General features: G+C 46.4%; 1 protein-coding gene across 4 annotated transcripts in view; it reads left to right on the forward strand.

Annotated features, from left to right (window-relative positions):
* DOCK1 (dedicator of cytokinesis 1) overlaps window positions 1-18,197 on the forward strand; it is a 490,751-nt gene that overhangs the window by 119,483 nt on the left and 353,071 nt on the right. For all 4 annotated transcript variants that reach the window (XM_059398808.1, XM_059398805.1, XM_059398806.1 and 1 more), the window contains one exon: window positions 6,749-6,857. In XM_059398808.1, coding sequence (XP_059254791.1) covers window positions 6,749-6,857 — 109 coding nt within the window. The remainder of the gene's footprint in view (window positions 1-6,748; window positions 6,858-18,197) is intronic.

Below are 18,197 nucleotides of genomic sequence, written 5' to 3' on the forward strand. Positions count from 1 at the left end.
GGACCAGTGGCGAAGTTGTTTCTTTCTCTTAATCTCTTTCAATCTCTAAGTACAAATGGTGTGATATCTTAGAACCATGGTCCATAAATTGTTGAATTTGATCAATCTTACAGAGGTTAGGAATGTGATTGGCTGCTGTTACAGGAAAGCCTGACTTAACACGGCTTAATGTGATGAGCTTCACTTCTCCTCACCATATATATAACGTGGAGCCCAGAGTAAGATTCCAGGGTTGATGCACTTGGGCCCGGGGGTCCCCATGCGCTTGGCTCCGGAGTTGCCCTTCCTCTCCCGCATCCTTAGGGTCTGTCTCTGTGTCCTCCGGCCCCACACTGGTTCCTGCCCTGCCTTTCATCAGGACTGCATTCCAAGCAGCAGAGAGGGGAAGGTATGGTGTAAACAGCCTTCCGGTTCCTCTCCTTTTTTTTTTTTTTTTAAAGATTTTTTTAATTTATTTGACAGAACAGAGATCAGAGGCAGGCAGAGAGGCAGGCAGAGAGAGAGAGGGAGGAAGCAGGCTCCCTGCTGAGCAGAGAGCCCGATGCGGGGCTCGATCCCAGGACCCTGAGATCATGACCTGAGCCGAAGGCAGAGGCTTTAACCACTGAGCCACCCAGGCGCCCCTTCCTCTCCTTTTAAAGAACTTTCCCAATGCCTACAAAGTGTCATCTCCAAACTGTGTCACATGACCACCCTAGATGCAAGGGAGATTGGTAAGGACTTTTAGATGGACTTATTGATGCTTTCAACAAAATCAGTTCTTATAGTAAAGGCGACCGGGAGGGATATATATTGGATAGGTGATTAACATTCTCTTCCTTATGCTTTTAACCTGAATTTCTCTTGCCTGACAGCTCAAAACGCCCCTAGCTTACTCTGGGTTCTGAAGTCCTACTTAATTAGGCCCCTGAGAGCTTTTCTCGCTGTTAGTTTGGGGTCGGTCTCTGAGACTCCTGTCACTAGTATCTCCTTGGCTTTAAGTCTCTGGAGCCCTGTGTGACCCAAAAATGTGGTTCAGTCTTCTGTGCTGCACAGAAGCTCAGCAGATCCTCGCCTGTGACCCAGGGAGATGTTTTATGTTTGATGTCCTGAAGAAAGCCTTTGTTTTGGTGCTGGGTTGTATGTTGGGACAGATCTTCATCCTGCTGCCTGCCTCTGATCTGGAGTGGCCTTTGCGGGAGCCGTGGCCTGATCACGACGGGGGTCTCTTTGCTGGGATGACTTGTTTGTCATGAGCTGACACTGTCCAGCACAGAAGGGGAGAGAGGTCATGAGGCGAGTAGCAGCAGTTGCCAAAAGGCAGTGAGACTTCCCAAGGCTTCCAAGGCCCTTGTCTGGGCTTTCCTGACCTCATCCGAATACTGTAGTGAACACGGAGATTTCGATGACCAGGTCCTTCCCTCCTGCCCTTCCTCCCGTGGCCCTTGCTTCTCCCGCGTAAGGACTTAATGAGCTTGGGAGCCCTGACTGTATCCCCGACTTTAATAGTTTATTGGCCTTAGTTTTTTCCCAATTGCTTCCTAAATGTGTATCTTGGCTGTCTTCTTTGGTTCCTGAGGGCAGAGAGGAACATATGTTCTCTTCAAAACTTAGAACACAGTTGCAGCCACATTATGTAGATAAGATACTATTTCCTGCATTTAAATCTGTACTCCAAAACTGAGAACTCGGATTCTGTGGGAAGGAAAAAATCACGGCCTTCAAATCACGGACCACAGGGCTGAAAACTTGAGTAGGATCTCATTCTGCTTACCCCCACTCGCCATGGCCCCAGATTTCAGCAGCTTTTCTTCTGTGATCATCAAAGGCATGAATTCTAGATGAAATAATATTCCTCTTTCGTATCGGCTTCTGAAAGAGAACGCAGTCCTGTGTCCTACCCAGGCGTCCCGTGTGTTTGCTCCATGAGAAGTTCCTGGCAGCACCTCTCGTGTGGTGCTCGCAGAGCTGGGGAGGAAGCAGATGAGGGTCCCGTTTTCTTACCTGTGCCACATGTATTAGCTTCGGAGGAAGACCATGGCGCTCATAGCTGGAGTTGACAAGAGTGTTTTCCTCTTTGCAGTTGGAACAAACGTTAGAGGTTCTTTATTTTTCTTCTCTCAAAATGGTCTGCTGTGTTTTCAGGTAATGTAGTACTTTGTAAAGTTCCCGGGTAATTGACAGTCATTATTCTTCCAACGAACAAAGAGGTGAAACATTGGAGATGTAGATATGGATGCTTATCCCACTATTTTTCTCACTATGCAAATCCATACTTTTTGTTTTGTTCAGAAGGCTCATTTTGTTTTGAAGTGAGAACAGCAATTTTAAAACTCTGGCCCAAAGACATTTGGTTCAGAACCCACAGAAAGATTCCTGACAGCCAGGGGCACTTCTCCACTGGTTTTTGTTTGTCTGTGTTTTCTGTGTGGGTGGATCACATTAAGTGGAAAGCCAAAAAACAGACACATCCTGCTTCGGACCTTCTGAAGCAAATTACTAAAGCTAGTTATTGCTGTATTCTTCTTCTGTCTTCCCGGTGCTTTGTGGAAGCTTTGCCTGTCATCCGGTGTGCATAATTAGTTATTGATCATGAATAACTTGTTGCAGATCTGTCATTCTGCTGTCATTTCCTGGGTCACAGAAATAGAATGTAGCTAATAGACAACAGTCTTGACATTCCCTGATAATGAATACTTTTAATGTGTAAATGGAGCAAGGAGCGATAACTAGCTCTAACTCATCTAGTTACCTGCTGATAGCTCTCGGAGCTCTTTGCTCAGCCCTTCTTCTATCTGAAGGTGGGTCAAACAAGTGGCTGTTGGGTTTATTGGATAAAACCAAGAGGTGAGATTCTAGAGGCCTCCCTTTCATTACAGAAGGATGCGTCAGTGGGAATGCTGTAAAATACTAGTCATTTCTGTGTTTTAAATATGTTGATTGTCAACAGAGAAACTGCTCAGTTTTAATCTTTGAGGGATTCTTGGTAGAAATTTAGATAGCATGTACTCACTACTTATACCTTATAGATTTTGAAACTGTTACTGGGGGCATACGGATTTAGAATTGGATCTCTTGCTTGTGGATTTATAGGCAAACTCACTTTATTGCTCTTTGCATATACTGTGGTTTTTATAAATCCAACAGTTGCGGCACCCCTGCATCAAGCAAGCCTTTTGGTGCCATTTTTCCAAAAGCATTTTTGCGCTTCGTATCTCTGTGTCATGCTCAGGTAATTCTTGCAATATTTCCAACTTTTCCCTTGTTACTATATTTGTTATGGTGCTCTGTGATCAGTGATTATCAGTGGGTGAAACCCCAGATGATTATTAACACTTCTTAGCAATAAAGTATTTTTTTAAATTAAAGTATGTACTTTTTTAAAAAGACAAAATGCTGTTACACATTTAATAGACTGCACTATAATGTAAACATAGTTTTCATATGCACTGGGAAACCAGAAAATTAATTTGACTCTCTTTATTGCCATACTCATTTTATTGCAGTTACCTGGAAACGGAACTTACAGTGTCTCTGAGGGATGCCTGTACCCTTTCATCAATCTGAAAACTTGCCCTTTATCTTTTGGTTAATGTTTGCATGCAATATCTCTTCTCTTTTTTGCTTTTAACCTTTCTGTGTCTTTATATTTAAGCTGTTTCTCTTACGCATAACACATAGCTGTATCTTTATTTCATCCAGTCTAAAAGTCCTTTTAACTTAGGATATAGTCTGTTTGGATGTGATGGGTTTAGACTTATTTTCTGTTCATTTCCTCTTTTATCCGTCTGTAGTACGATCTCCTTTTTCTCCTTCTTTGCGTTCTTTTGTAGAAAGCCTGATGGGCTTTTTCTGGTCTCGTTTTCTCCTCTTTTGATCTGTTAGTGATCTGTTCTTCTACTGTTCTTTTAATGATTTTCCTACATGTGACAACATGTGTGTTGGAATTCTTACAGAATAATTAAAATCATTACTCTTGCCACTCCCCTGATAACACTAGACATGGCTGGAACAGAGCACTCTATTTCCACATGAAATCTCCTTTTTAAAATTATTATTGTTTTGCATTTCAAGATACCTATATTTTATGCCTCATAAGACACAACTATTACTATTTTGTACAGTAAGTATTAATTCAATAAATTTTTAATTTATTATCATATTTTGAGTTTTCTTTCAATTTCATGTTTATCTATGAGGTTAGTTTCCTTCTGCACTCCCCCCTCCGACCCCCCCCCCCCAAAACTCCTTGTAGAATTTCTTTTAATAAAAGACTGCTATAGGGTTTGTATGAAAATCATTTATTTCCTCCTTGGGTTTTTTTTTTTTTTTTTAAGATTTTATTCATTTATTTTACAGAGAGAGATGACAAGCAGGCAGAGAGGCAGGCAGAGAGAGAGAGGGAAGCAGGCTCCCTGCTGAGCAGAGAGCCCAATGTGGGGCTCGATCCCAGGACCCTGAGATCATGACCCGAACCGAAGGCAGTGGCTTAACCCACTGAGCCACCCAGGCGCCCCTCCTCCTTGTTTTGAAGGAAAATTTTTATTTAATATCGAATTATAGTTTGGCAGTTAGTTCTTTCAGATACTGTGCTCTTTTCTCTTCCTTTCCATCTTTTCTGGTGAGAAATCAGCTTTCAGACTTCTTGTTATGTCTTTGAAGGTGACGGTGTGTTTTGTTTGTTTGTTTTTCCTCTAGCTGTGTTTACAATATGTTGTTTCTGTGGTTATGAGCAGTTTTACTATGGATTTTATAGGAATGCTTTTACTTTTTTTTATCCTACATTGGATTTTCAGAGCATCTTGAACTTTGGATTGATTTTTCTCTATTCATTTTGGCAAATTTATTGTCATTATCTATTCTGGTGTCATATTTGTCACCTGTGTCTCTTCTGGAACTTCAGTCATATATGTATTAGACCCTTCATTATACCCTACATATCTCTAACACTCTTTTGTCTATTTTCTCCCTCTGTGCTTATTTTCATGTTGATCATCTTCCACTTCACTAATTCTACCTTTTACTTGGTCTGATCTCAATTTAACCCACATAATGAATTCTTAATTTTAGATATTATAGTTTCTAGTTCTAAAGTTTTCATTTGATTTTTTTTGTAGATTTATTTCTCTACTAAACTTCTCATCTTTTTTTTTCTCTATCAATTTTTTCATATTTCCATCTTTTTATTTTCTCCATTTTTTTCCTGCTTTAAAATATAGTAATTTATGTTGACATTTTTGCTAGCTAGCTACAGTATCTTGATCACCTGTCTGTCGTTCTGTTCCTGTTGTCTTTTTTTCTTTCTCGTTTGGTCACGTGGTCTGTTCTATTTTTAGTTAATTTTTACTTAAATGTAGCTCCAGATGATGGTCTCTTCTTTCAGAGATGATCATCCTTTCCCCTTCTAGGCAGGACATGGGACTGGCCTTTTACTTTAACAAGGCTGTGTGTAGCCTTCGCAGGCTTTGGTCTACATTTGGTTGGTTCCTGGTTCCCCAGAGTTTTCAGTGGAGAATCTGCTCTGTCATGTGGGACCCATCTCCCTGGCATTTTCTAATTCATTACCATTCATTATCTTTGGAGACTGATAGAAAGCCCACTCTACAGAGATTTTTAGTCTTCTACCCCCATGAGGCTCTAAGATTGGCAGATGTCCTGAGGACGAGAGTTGACTGTGTGCTTGAAGCCTCCCCAAGTGTTTGGACCGGTCTGTAAAACATGGCTCTGTTGCTTCATGTTCCCTGCAAGCAGGAGTTCATGACTGTAGGCTATGGACCTTTTAAACAAACTCCTATCGAATAAAATCCTTTATAAAATGGATACACTAGGTCACAGTTTCCCATTTTCGATTGCATTTGTTGCTTTACAGTGGAGCTCATTTAAATATAAGATGACCTCTAGGGTAATTAATTATCACTTAGTTTACAAAATTTTGTATTGTACACAAGTTTTCAGGTATGGTATACTTTAATTAGGCAGAAAGCTAGTCTATATTAAGAAACCATCTGCGTTGCAGCATTTTAAAATGCAAATGCGTTGCTTTTTAGTAACACAGCAACTTGAAGTAACTGCTAATAAATAATTTATACGTGAAACTTATTTATAATTAGCAACATGTATTTGTCTGTGTGTAACCAATGTATAACTTCCTTATTACCCATTTATTGAATATGCTCCACCTCGTGACAATTTTCCCTTTACCAGCAATTCTGTGATGAATGAATTGTATAGTGTCATTACTCTGAAATAAAGTAATTTTGAATTTACTATTATAATATCATTTTCAAATGGTTACAAGATGGTGTTAAATTCAGGAAATTAAATTTATGTTAATTACGTGACATTGTGGGTTTAAAAAAACACTGGCAGAAAATACACCAAAATATTGACGGTGTAATCTCCGTGGGCTAAAATTAAAGCTGAATTTCTCTGCTTCTCCTTCCTCTGGTCTTCCTTCCTCTTTTTCTCCTTCCCTCCCTTTCTATACATTTCCAATTTGCAGATTTAGAAAATGTAGTATGTTACAGTGAGAAAAGCACATAAATGGTACGGTTAAAAACCAGCTTCTTCTGCCTGAGGCCCCAGTCCCCTACCCATGTGGCCCAGATGAACCCCGTTTCTGAGCTGCCTCCTGTGTTCCATGGATGTGGCGTATTTTCTTGTTCTCAGTTGCCGCCCCAGCAGCAGCTTGCAAGGCTGTGATGCGGGGGCAGACAGGCATGAGGCCCTGTCCACCAGGCCCCATCGAGCGTCCTGTGCTCCTTTGCAGACTATATGAAGACAAAGGGGAGGCTGACTTCATGGAGTCCCTGCTGCAGCTGTTCAGATCCATCAGCGACATGATGAGCAGCGTGTCGGACCAGACCGTCAGGGTGAAGGTAGGCCCTGGGGTGCGGCGGGAGCGGCCATCCTCACGCCCGCTGGGAGCTGCCGGGCTCCCCGCTGGGCATGTGAGAAGCAGGGGCTCTTCCTCCCGCAGAGCCTGAGCTCACGGGGCAGCTCAGGGGTGGCTTTGGCGGCGAGTGCATCCTGCCCGCCGTGTCCTGAGATGCTGTTTTCCCTCCTCTGGCGGTGTCTTCAAGCCTCCTGCCCTCTCTTTGCTCCGCAGCAAGTACGTGTTCTGAATTGATATAAACGTGAAGATGTTGATAAGAAAAATGTTCGCGTGTCACTTGTCGGGGTTTCTCGGGGGCTGGGAAGAGGTGGGGATGCTGAGGCTGTGGGCGCCTCGGGCATCAGTCGGACCTCAGGCTACGGTGCTGGATCGCCGCTCCGTCTTGGTCCCGCACGCTTGCCCAGAAGAGCGAGGGATCCAGGATCCCCACCGTCCCCATGTTTACCACCTCGAGTGACTTGTTCTCACCCTGTCGCCCCGTGGAAGGACCTCATGAGAGGTCGTCGGTCTGTGGTGTGGAGGTACTGGGAGGCGGGAGCACAAGGCGGCCAGCCCGCTCTCCGGCTTCCCCCGTTCTGGCCGTTTCCATGGGGCTGACTGACTGTGGACAGAGGTGTGGTGTGCGGGCCGCCGCCCAGGCTGGTGCCCTCAGAGGACAGGAATCTTCTGAGTGATTCACTTGGCGGCTTTCATGCGACTGTTCACTGTAGCTGCTGGTGCTGTTACTCTCTTCCCTTAATGCTCTTTTAATGCGTAATTCAGAAAACATCGTTACGGCTGTTGTCTTGAAAATGTTTTGGAAAGTGATTACCATTCCATTTGGAGCAAAGACGTGTGTGTGTCAGGTGTGTCCCAGAGTTGCTGTGACCAGGGCCACTGTCACAACCAGCCCTGGGTGGAGTGCACGGGGCCTTCTATCTCAAGGTGGTGCAGCTGTCCACAGAGCTGCTGATTCTTCCATGGACTTGCTTGATCTTGATGTGAACTTCCTGTACAAAAACTGGTGATCTACAGGCAAAGGGACGTGGTGCGTATGTTGAAGTTTTAGGCTAACCATTTTGGCAACTTGCTATGCCTCAAGCTTCCTTATTGTCTTAGGGTTAAAATTAGCAACGTGTTCAGGACACTTACTACTACATCCTGTGTCATTTCAGAAAAACAGGCGCGGCGGTTGTAAGAATAGATAAAAATTACAGGAAGTTTGAGCCCAGACGTAATTTTTAGATTTCTAAATATACTCTTACGTTACTAAATTTGGGTGGGCTTGACTCTTGTCTGCCCACCTCCCTGTGTGTCGGATTATTCAGTGAGTGGAGTCTTGCGAGACCTTCCTTCAGTGGGTGTTTTCTCGTAAGATGGGAGTGAAATCAGGGATGTTCATGCGTGATGAAGCCTTTATGTCTGCAAGACCGGCTGGTGGCAGAGTGTTGGTTCAAACGTTGCCTCCCCTGCGGCTAATTTTGTACCTTGTTTTTACACAATAGGTGCTCTCTGTCCAGGTGAGATTTAAAGACTCCTATCCCAGGTCCCTGGTTTTTGCGTTGTTCTCATCCTCCAGGCTTTGCTTTGTGGAAATGGAAATAACAGTTATGAATCATCTTCTAGAGAGAAGATACAAAAAAGACCGTGGCATTTCATAGGGTTATGTGTTGTTTCCCAAAGGGTGGCCCTTTTTGATTTTTTGTGGCCGTTTTGATATTTGAGAGGATCTGTGTGCCCTCATATGTGACTAGGAAGTCCGCACGCTGTTGTGTCTTCCTGGCACGATGTGGGGTGAGCTGACGGGACGGGGAGTGGGGGTGTGCCTGCTCTGTCCCCAGAGCCGGCCTCCTGCAGTCACCTTCCCAGAGCTGCAGCCGCTCCTTCCATCGCCCTGGCCGCCGAGGGTCAGCCCAGGCATGTATGCCTTCAGGGAGAAAGAGGCCAGAGGAGTTGGGGGGAATAATTAACTGCAGGATGAAGATGGCATCAATGTCATTGTCATCGTGGCTGCCTTCCGTTTGACTCAGTACCAGACATTGTTCCTGGGTCGCTGAGTGTATGGGAGCACACACACAAAAGGGGTATGTTTTTGTGATGTGAGCGAGGAAACTGCAGGGCTGTGTGCACTGTTCTCTCTCTCCCTTCTCTGCCTGGAGCACTTCTGGATCCTTCTCTGGGGAATCCACTTGTTTCTGATCTTTTTGCTGCTTTACTGTCCCTTAGTGAATGCCCCCAACCTCGGGACTGTTTACACCTTTTGGCCATTGTGAGTAATGCTGTGAACCTAAGTTTGCAGATAATTGTTCAAGTGTTTGCTTTTACTTGTTACTGATATGTAGGGTATATATCAGATGTGGAAAGGCTGGGTCATATGGTAATACCATGTTTAATTTTTTGATGAATTACCATATTTTCCACAGCAACTGTACCAATTTACTCAAAAAGATATTTTTCTTATATTTAAATTTATCTTTCTTTTTTTATCTTTAGATTCCTTTGTGAATTTACCTTACCAGCTATTTCTGGCAACTTCTCAAGCCTGAGCTTATCACCACCCCCCTGCCACCACCTTTAGCAAATGATGCTAGTCTGTTTGCTTTGCCGAGAAGATCCTTTACGATCTGTCTGACATCACCTTTCCTTTCTCAGTCCCCATCAGGACGCTGAACGTAGCCTTCCACGGTGCGGAGTCTCCCCTGCCCACTCCTGCCTCTGGGGTTTTGATTAGTCCCTTACCCATCCTCTCAGTCTAGAATCTTCTGTCTGCGTATCACATTGCCCTTTCAGTTTGTCTGCAGTCACGCCCAGACTTTCTCAACACTCAGCAGGTGCTTGTGGGATCCTTCTCTGCTGTCACACTTCTCTCTCTCCTTCCCATCCCACGAGTGGGTCCTTGTACCGTGGCCGGTGCCCCCTGGTCCTCTCCTCTGCTCTCCACTGTGTGATCGTGGTCCATCTCTCTCCCACGTTTGATGCATTGGCACTCAGATGTGCCCTCTCCAAAGCCAGATGTGGCCATTCCTTCCACTGACTTCTCTTCCGTTTGTTCTCCGGCTGTGATACACACGTATGTGTTTGCTCATGGCCCCAGTTCTTCTTGATAAAATTGTGCAGAGAGTTTCTTAACTCTGCTCTCTCTGCCCTCAGTGCTGTACCTGTCCTTTCTTATTTCCTGACTGTATTTCAGTGTTTTCCTAAAACTCACATCTGCTGGTGGTCTCCTTCTTCTCCGAAAGCTGTGATGTTTTCCAGCTGCCTGGAGAGATGGATCAGATCGCAGTTTCTGCATTTCAGAAACATTCATAGCCAGCCCAACCAACCCTCCTAGCCTTTAATTCCTTAGAGGCTGAAGTAAGTAGAGTGTCTTCCTTAGAGAACACAAAACATCTGGATGTAGGGAAGCCTCCCTGAATTAATTCCAGGGGTTGATAGAATCATGAGCTCCACGTGCTAGAATAGCAACAGCTGATACGCATTGATCACTTTCTGTCCTAAGTGCTTTATGTGTATCAGTTTATTTGATCCTTACGATAAAACTCTTAGGTAGTCTCCTTGCTTTCACATGCAGACAACCAGAGATGGGAACTAGCTTGCCCAAGGCCATATGACTAGCATGGGAATGGAGTGATGATTTAAGCCTAGCTTAAATTCTAGAGCCACATTCTTTTCTCTTCAACTCCCCTGGAGAGCAGTGTTAAGTACCAGCCATCTGACTGTATTTAGAAATGGCTCATACCTGTCGTCCACACTGGTGGACAGCAGCACTGTGTCTGATGCTTTGGGGCTGTCAAGGCATAAATATCATTTCTGGTGGACCTTTCCATCAAGTAGGCATGTGGTATGTTCATGCGTAAAGCAATTAAAAATACTTTGACCAGGGACGCCTGGGTGGCTCAGTTGGTTAAGCAGCTGCCTTCGGCTCGGGTCATGATCCCAGCGTCCTGGGATCGAGTCCCACATCGGGCTCTTTGCTCAGCAGGGAGCCTGCTTCTCCCTCTGCCTCTGCCTGCCATTCTTTCTGCCTGTGCTCGCTCTCTCCCCCTCTCTCTCTCTCTGATAAATAAATAAAATCTTAAAAGAAACAAACAAAAAAATATCTTAAAAAAAAAAAAATACTTTGACCAGGGGTGCCTGGGTGGCTTAGTTAGTTGAGAGTTCAACTCTTGATTTCCACACAGGTCATGATCTCAGGGTCCTGAGATCAAGCCCTGTGTGGAGCCTGCTTTAAATTCTCCTTCCTTTCCCTCTCTACCCCCCCCCAACAAAAAAACCAAACAAACGAATGAACAAGCAAACAAAAACAACTTTGACCAAATACCTCGCAATTCGGTACATTTGAAGGGAGTAAAGGGAGTCCGATGGGGCTGGTCACGGAGGCTTCTAGGAGGACCAGACAGATCTTGGTCATGGTCCCACTGTGTTGGCTGTGGGTTTTTCTCTTTCTTAACCAGATTTGGGGTGGTTGGGGTTTTACGATCAGAGTTAATACACACATTGCAGATTTACTCAATTCCAAAATATTGCAATATTAACTGTATGGAAGGATCCTAGAAAAGACCACCCTGCCTCCTAGGCATGGTCTACTGGTGTGTCTAGGGAGAATTCTAGAACTTTGTGTAGAGGGAAGCTTTGACCAAGATCCACATTAAGGAATAGATTCTTGGTGTGTGTGTGTGTGTGTGTGTGTGTGTGTGTGTGTATAAAGCTGAAAGATGTGGGCGCCTGGGTGACTCAGTGGGTTAAGCCCGCTGCCTTCGGCTCAGGTCATGATCTCAGGGTCCTGGGATCGAGTCGCGCATGGGGTTCTCTGCTCAGCAGGGAGCCTGCTTTTCTCTCTCTCTCTCTCTGCCTGTCCATCTACTTGTGATCTCTGTCAAAAAAATAAAAAAATCTTAAAAAAAAAAAAAAGCTGGAAGATGTTTCATGGAAAGGTTCTTACCTTTATTCCATATGATACCCTCCAGCATTTTCTATTTTAATGTCCTTCAGTCTGTTCGGAACTAACATTATTACACAGAAACAAAAACGAAAAACAAATTGCGGGTCAACAGGCACTAAATTTTTTTCCTGAACGTCTAGTGTATCTCACCCGACATTTAAAAGCCTTGCTCTTTATCATTCTTCAGGTTTTTTTCTACTGTTTCTCCTTCAGTTTAGTATGAGAATATGGTTCATTTTCTGTGCCTCCCATTGACTTATAAAGACTCGGGCCACTGTGGCTTGGTGACTTTCCCTTGCGGAGAATGGATTGGCCAGGAGTGAAGAGTGATTGAACTCGAGGCCCCCAAGCTGAGGTCGGCGCACAGATGCGGGAGGCCTAGTCTTCCTTCCCGGGGCTGCCCCGGGTGTGGGCTTGCTTCTTACCATTCGTGGTGCTGGTCTATCTGGGCTTCTCTGGAAAGCTCTGTGTTGGGAGTAAGTTGTACCGTGATTGTGGTAAATGCCATTTTGGGTGAGTTTTGTCCTCTGAGAAGCACTGTTTCATTCCCTTAAAAACTGTATCCTGAATTGAAATGAACAGCACTCACTTGCCATACAGCTTGTTCTTTATCAGAGGATTTTGTTGATTTTCTATCATTTCTAAGCTAGCACTAGGGGTCCACACTGCCTGTCACAAATTTGAGAACTCAGAGTTTTGTGACCTCAGGAAAAGCTGTGTTGGTGTATTAGGGATGACGGCAGATAAGGATCCCAAATCATCGGTTCTTCTTGCAGATGAGGACGTGAGGCTCACAGGGACCTCCGGACCTTCCAGCGTTCAGTTACAGAACTGGCTTCTCCCCACTCCGCCCCTGCCTTCTGAGCCCTCCCGGTTTCTGCTTCTAGTGCTGGGTGCGAGATGGCGAGATTTCGTGAGGATGGAAATTACCGCTTCTCCTAAACAAAGCGGCATTTCTTGTGCCCTTGCCCTCATTTTTAAATGTAATTGTGATCTTGTTAGAAAAGTGGAAAATGCCAAACATTGATAAGAAGAAGAAGACTCATTTACCATTCATCTCCCATGAATTAGTTACCCTGTTAGTGTGTTTGTCTTTATAATGGCAGGCTTTTTCTCCTTCATGTCATCAGATGTCTGTGGGGATATGTGCTGTATAGGATATGTACATGCATGCATATTGACATATATGTACATGTGTGTGTGTGTGTGTGTGTGTGTGTATTTCCATATGTATTTCCTTCTATCCTGAAGTATTTTTCAAGAACATGTTTCTTAAGGTTGCATGTGACCTCCTGGTTATGTCCTCACTGCTTGAACCACTTTTCTGTGTTTGGGAACTTGGATTGTTTCTGGTTTTCGTCTTGATAAACAGAGCTTTAGGAAGCCTCCCTGGCTGGCTCTCTGGTGGCACAGCCCTGGCTGTTTCCGTCTGGTTTCCTGGGAGGCAGCCAGAGTTCCGAGTGCTCTGACGTGCCCCCGAATTATGGCTCCATGTGCCCCTCTCTGCACTGTTGTATCCTGTGCCACCACCTGGCCTTGGTTTCCCCTGGAGCCCGGGTTCTCCCCGTGCTTGCACTTCACTGCCTGCCTCGTGGGACCCAGCCTCTCGGGTGCAGGGTCATGGGGTTGCAGAGCCATTCTGTCCATAGAAACCACCTCTTCTGTCGGTACCGGCTCAGTGGCCATGCCAGGTGTGAAGATGAGAGCTCTGCCGTCCAGCTCCTTCCACCCAGATGATTCTGGGCCCTGAGGGAACCAGGCAGGGAGAGGGAGGGACCAGAAGAGGTACCTTAAAGAGATCGGTAGCATCTGAGCCAGGAAGGTATACTAACAGCAAACAATGAAATGTTTCTTCATTCTTGTTCTGAGGTTGGGAATGGCTGTGGACTGTGGTGATAACCCAAGAGCAGCAGAGATGTGAGGCAGGATGTTGCTTATCTGTCTCTCGTCACCCACAAGGACCGGGGCGGGGGGAGGGTGGTTTGGATGGTGACCTTCCCGGTTATGCTGTCTGCTCTAGGGGAAGTCCTGTTGGATTAGAACATCCAGCCGCTGAGGGTCTGCAGCTCCGGAGAAGCCAGGTCAGGCCTCCCCGAGAGTTCTCGTACTGACACAGGAGGAGAGGGAGGGCCAGGACTCAGCAGCTGTGGGGACAGGCCAAGCCAAGCCTGGGGGAAGAGTCTATCTCTTGGGACAGCTGGACCAAGGGATTTCCAAGGGGGCTCCTAAGACAAATGTATTCTCTCCTGTTCCTTCTGGGTGCTTGTCTTCATCTGTTTGAGCCATTACCACAGAATATCATAGACTGCTTTTCCCTCACATGGAGGAGAGCAGAGGCAGGAAGCAGGTTCTTTTGATCCTTATTAGGGCACTTACCCTCTCACGGGCCCCACCGTCGTGACTGGCATCTGACCCTAGCCACTCCCCACAGGTCCCAGCTCCTGTCGCCATCGCGCTGGGGTGTGCAGGTTTGACATAGGAGTTTGGGGGGCGTATAAGCATACAGACGTAGCCGTGCTCTGGGGTCTGTTGCATGTCTTTCTCCGGGCTTCTTGTGGAGGCCAAGAGTCCTTGGCCTGTGGACACCTCACTCCTGTCTCTGTCTCTCTCTTCACACTGGGTTCCCCTGTGTGTCTGAGTTTTTGTGTCTTTCTTCTTCTAGGGACAGTGGTCCTATTGAATTTGAGGCCTACCCTGTTCTTGTATGACCTTGTGTTAACTTGAATCTGTCTGCAGAGACTCTTTCTAAATGAGGTCACTCTCACAGGTACTAGGGGTTAGGGTTTGAACAGATCTTTTTCTGGGACATAGTTCATCACAGCGGAAGTCAGTGTAGACTCTACAGGGATGCCAGCGGCACCCAGACCAGCGGTTCAGGAAGAGCTGGAGGGGCAGCGCACGGGGCCCGGGGCCCAGACCTCAGTGTAAGGTCTTGTCAAAATGGAGATTCTTACTCAGTAGTTTGGAGAAGGGGACCCAGGAGTTTTCATGTTAATTCTGCTCGTGTTGGTCCCTGGGTGACCAGTGGCCAGGGCTGACCTAGCATACAGAACATTCTGGCCGCTGTGTGAGCACCAGCAGGAGGGGAGGCACGGGAGTCCGAGCCTGGACAGGTTTCCCTTCAGGGCTGGCTTCACCTGGGCTTCCACCCCTCATCTGTCTGATGTTCTGGATTATTCTGATGGTATAACTTCTCCCTATAAACAGGTGAAGAGATGCTTGGAGGTCAAGTCATGACTCAAGTAAAAAAAGAAGCAGCAGTAAAAACAAAACCCCAGAAAGGTGAACGAAGTATTTTATGACTGTCTCTTAGTAAATCATCAGCTCAAAATGCTTCCAGTTTCCTCTCACTGCTTTCTGGTCTGTGGCTTCCAGACTCTGCAGAGAGTTCCACTGTCTGGCCGAGGGATTTGAACACATCAGACATCATGCTTCTGGCTTCTGCCAGACTGATAGTTTGTAACATTTGCCTAGCTTTGGATTTCTGGAATCTCTTCTGGCCCCAGTGCACACACTTCTCGGGTGCTCCCCTGGGATGCTTTTCTTGGGTGCTCCCCCGGGATGCTTGGGACACCACCCACGGGCAGGACGTGTGTACGGATACACGTGCCTCCTTGAGCCCCTCTTCACCCCCCTTGGTAGAACAGGGCTCATTGTAACAGTAGCAGAAATGAAAGTGGTTTCTTTCTGCCACTGTCCTTGAGCCATCAAACCATCTGTATTGGTTTTCCACCAGTTGTGGTGCATGGGAATGCAGATTTTGATGTTTCCAACACATGCCATTTGGTTTCCTGCTTCTTTGCCATTATATCACAGGCGTCTTCCCGTATAGTCATAATTACGACTGTCGTGGCTCAGTGCCCATTCAGGACAGGCACCTGAATTGATGTGCATTCAGTTAGTTAATCAAGTGATTTTTCTTTGTATTAATTTTTACATTGTTGGATACCAGGAGTTTGATTTTAGCATTTTAACCCTGCGATGAATCATTCTGTCGACAAGTAGTTGTTGGCATTTATCTTTTTAAAAAATTCTGTGGCAGGTTTCCTTCATGCTGGGCATCCCACTGTCCCGACCTGTATCAGAGGACAAGCCTTTAATTTGGGACTGCAGAATTCCAGGGATTTCCTCACCATTCCCTCTGTCTTGGCCTTCGACATGATGCTCACTGGGGAAAAAGCGCTCCTTTAAATTTGTGGCTCCAGTGAATTCCTTCTCTCTGCCCCTGACCTTGGCCTTCTGGAGGTCACTCCCTCACCTACCTTCCATATCTGTGCTTTCTGCCTCTGGTTCCCCGACCTTCCACTCCTGGGCATGAGGTCATGCAGGCCGCCTTCCTCCCTCACAGTGCCAGTTTCTTCAGTGTCCCTCTGGGTGTGAGCAGGCCTCTGACCGCTTGAGGGCTCGCACTTAATCCCTTGGTCATATGTGTGTATGTGTGTGTTTCATTATTTTACATTTAAAAACATTTTAAAGAAATTCTAATTTATTTGTCAGAGAGAGAGACCATGTACTAGCAAGCGGAGAGGGAGAGGGAGAAGCAGGCTCCCTGCTTAGCAGGGAGCCTGATGCAGGACTTGATCCCAGGACCCTGAGCTGAAGGCAGCTGCTTAAGCAACTGAGCCACCCAGGCACCCTGGTCATACATTTTTAAAATGCACTTAATAATATGTTCATTCTCTGTTCTGGACACTGGGCACAAATAGCAGAGACAGGGCTTTTGTTCTCATGGTGATTGCATTTAAGAATGAGCCAGAAATTAACCAAGTAGCCATACCCATAAGCATAGAGTTGCAGATGGCAATACATGATTTTAAGCAAATCGTAGGCATAAGCTTCTCACTTTAGATTATAACAAGTCCTCTTAAGGACAAGTAAGGGAGAGGATGACAAGGTATATCAGGAGGTGGGGATTGGAAATAATTTGGGGGTTCAGGGAAGGTTCCAAGGAGGAGCTGGTTAAAGTGTGAAGTGGGGAGGCCCCAGGTAGAGGCAGCAGACAAGAAGGTATTTGTTGCTGTCACAGAATCCCAAGATGATCAGTGGTTGTGGCTGGATAGGGTGACAGCGAGAAGGCCAGGACTGTGAGGAGAGAGGAGAGAGGCAGCTCTGGGCATATGGGGCAGAATGCTGTGGGCCTGGGGAGGATCCCTGGAAGCCACTCAGCAGGTCCCCGGGGAGGGTTCGGTCAGATCAGATCTGGCTGCCGTCTGCAGGATGGATTAGAGCATCCGAGGGAGGAAGCCGTGGGGTGAGAGGCTGTTAATGGAACCCAGGTGAGGGACCGTGGTTCTGGGGCCAGAGCAGAGCTCTCCACCTCAGCACTGTTGACCTTTGGGGCCAACAATTCTTGGTCCTGGGGCTGTCTTGTGCAGTACAGGATGGTTCACAGCATCCCTGCCATCTGCACATGGGAGCATGGAGAACCGGCAGTGTCCCCGGGCGTCCTGCCAGTGCCTCCTGGGCTTGGGACGGCAGCATTGTCCTTGGACAAGATCCGTTGGGCTGCGGTACTGGTCACGAGTTTCGAGGAGATGGGGACCTGCGGAATAATTTGCCGGCCATGGTGGTTGATCTGATGTAGGAGGGAGACCAAGGGAGGTGTCGTAATCGCCTACGAAGTCTTTGGCTTAAGCAGGCGTGCTGGAGATGTCTCTCGGAGCAGGGGAGGGTTGTAGAACGTATGGACTTTGAGCATGGGCTTCTTCCAAGACTCTGCTGGAAACTTCTTTCCGGGAATTGCTGTGTGAGCTACTCTTCTCACTGTCAGAGGAAACCTGGCTCCATGCAGCTGTCGGGTGCTGACCCGTCTTTATTTACTTCCCAGGCACCTTCTGGATAGCTTCACGGATGTCCACATGCCATTTCTGAGTGTACTGCTGTCTTTTAGGACCAGGCTCTCATTTCCTTTCTTGCTGAGCAGCTTCCCATTTCCACCCATCGCCGGAGTCTGCTCAGTGGTGCTGCAGGCCGACGGGCTGTTGGTGTTTGTGCAGATGCAGAGCCTGTCGCTGCTGGATGCTTGGTTATGTAACACAGTGCGAGGGGGTACCAAGCCCAGGCTCCCATATGGTTTGGAGGGAATTTATCTGCTGCTTTTGTCCAGCCGGATTGTGGAGCGTGAAATAATCCTCATGCCTTGTATTTGTGTGGTTTTTTTCCTTGTCAAAGCCTTTGGATGCACGCCCTCTCTCTGATCCTCCCAGTGCCACCATGGTGTCCATTAGAAGTAATAACGGAAAAGCTCTCCCGAGGGATGGGCAGAAAGCATAATCATGTAAAAAGTCTGCATATTAGAAGCTGAGTTGTTGATAGAAACACTTGTGCCCCATGTTCACTGGCTCTTCTCTGGGATCCAGCTACAGCTGCCCCGTGAAGCCCCTTCCCAGAGATTTATTTCTA

Source organism: Mustela nigripes, chromosome 4, assembly GCF_022355385.1.
Source record: "Mustela nigripes isolate SB6536 chromosome 4, MUSNIG.SB6536, whole genome shotgun sequence".
Taxonomy (NCBI): Eukaryota; Metazoa; Chordata; class Mammalia; order Carnivora; family Mustelidae; genus Mustela; species Mustela nigripes.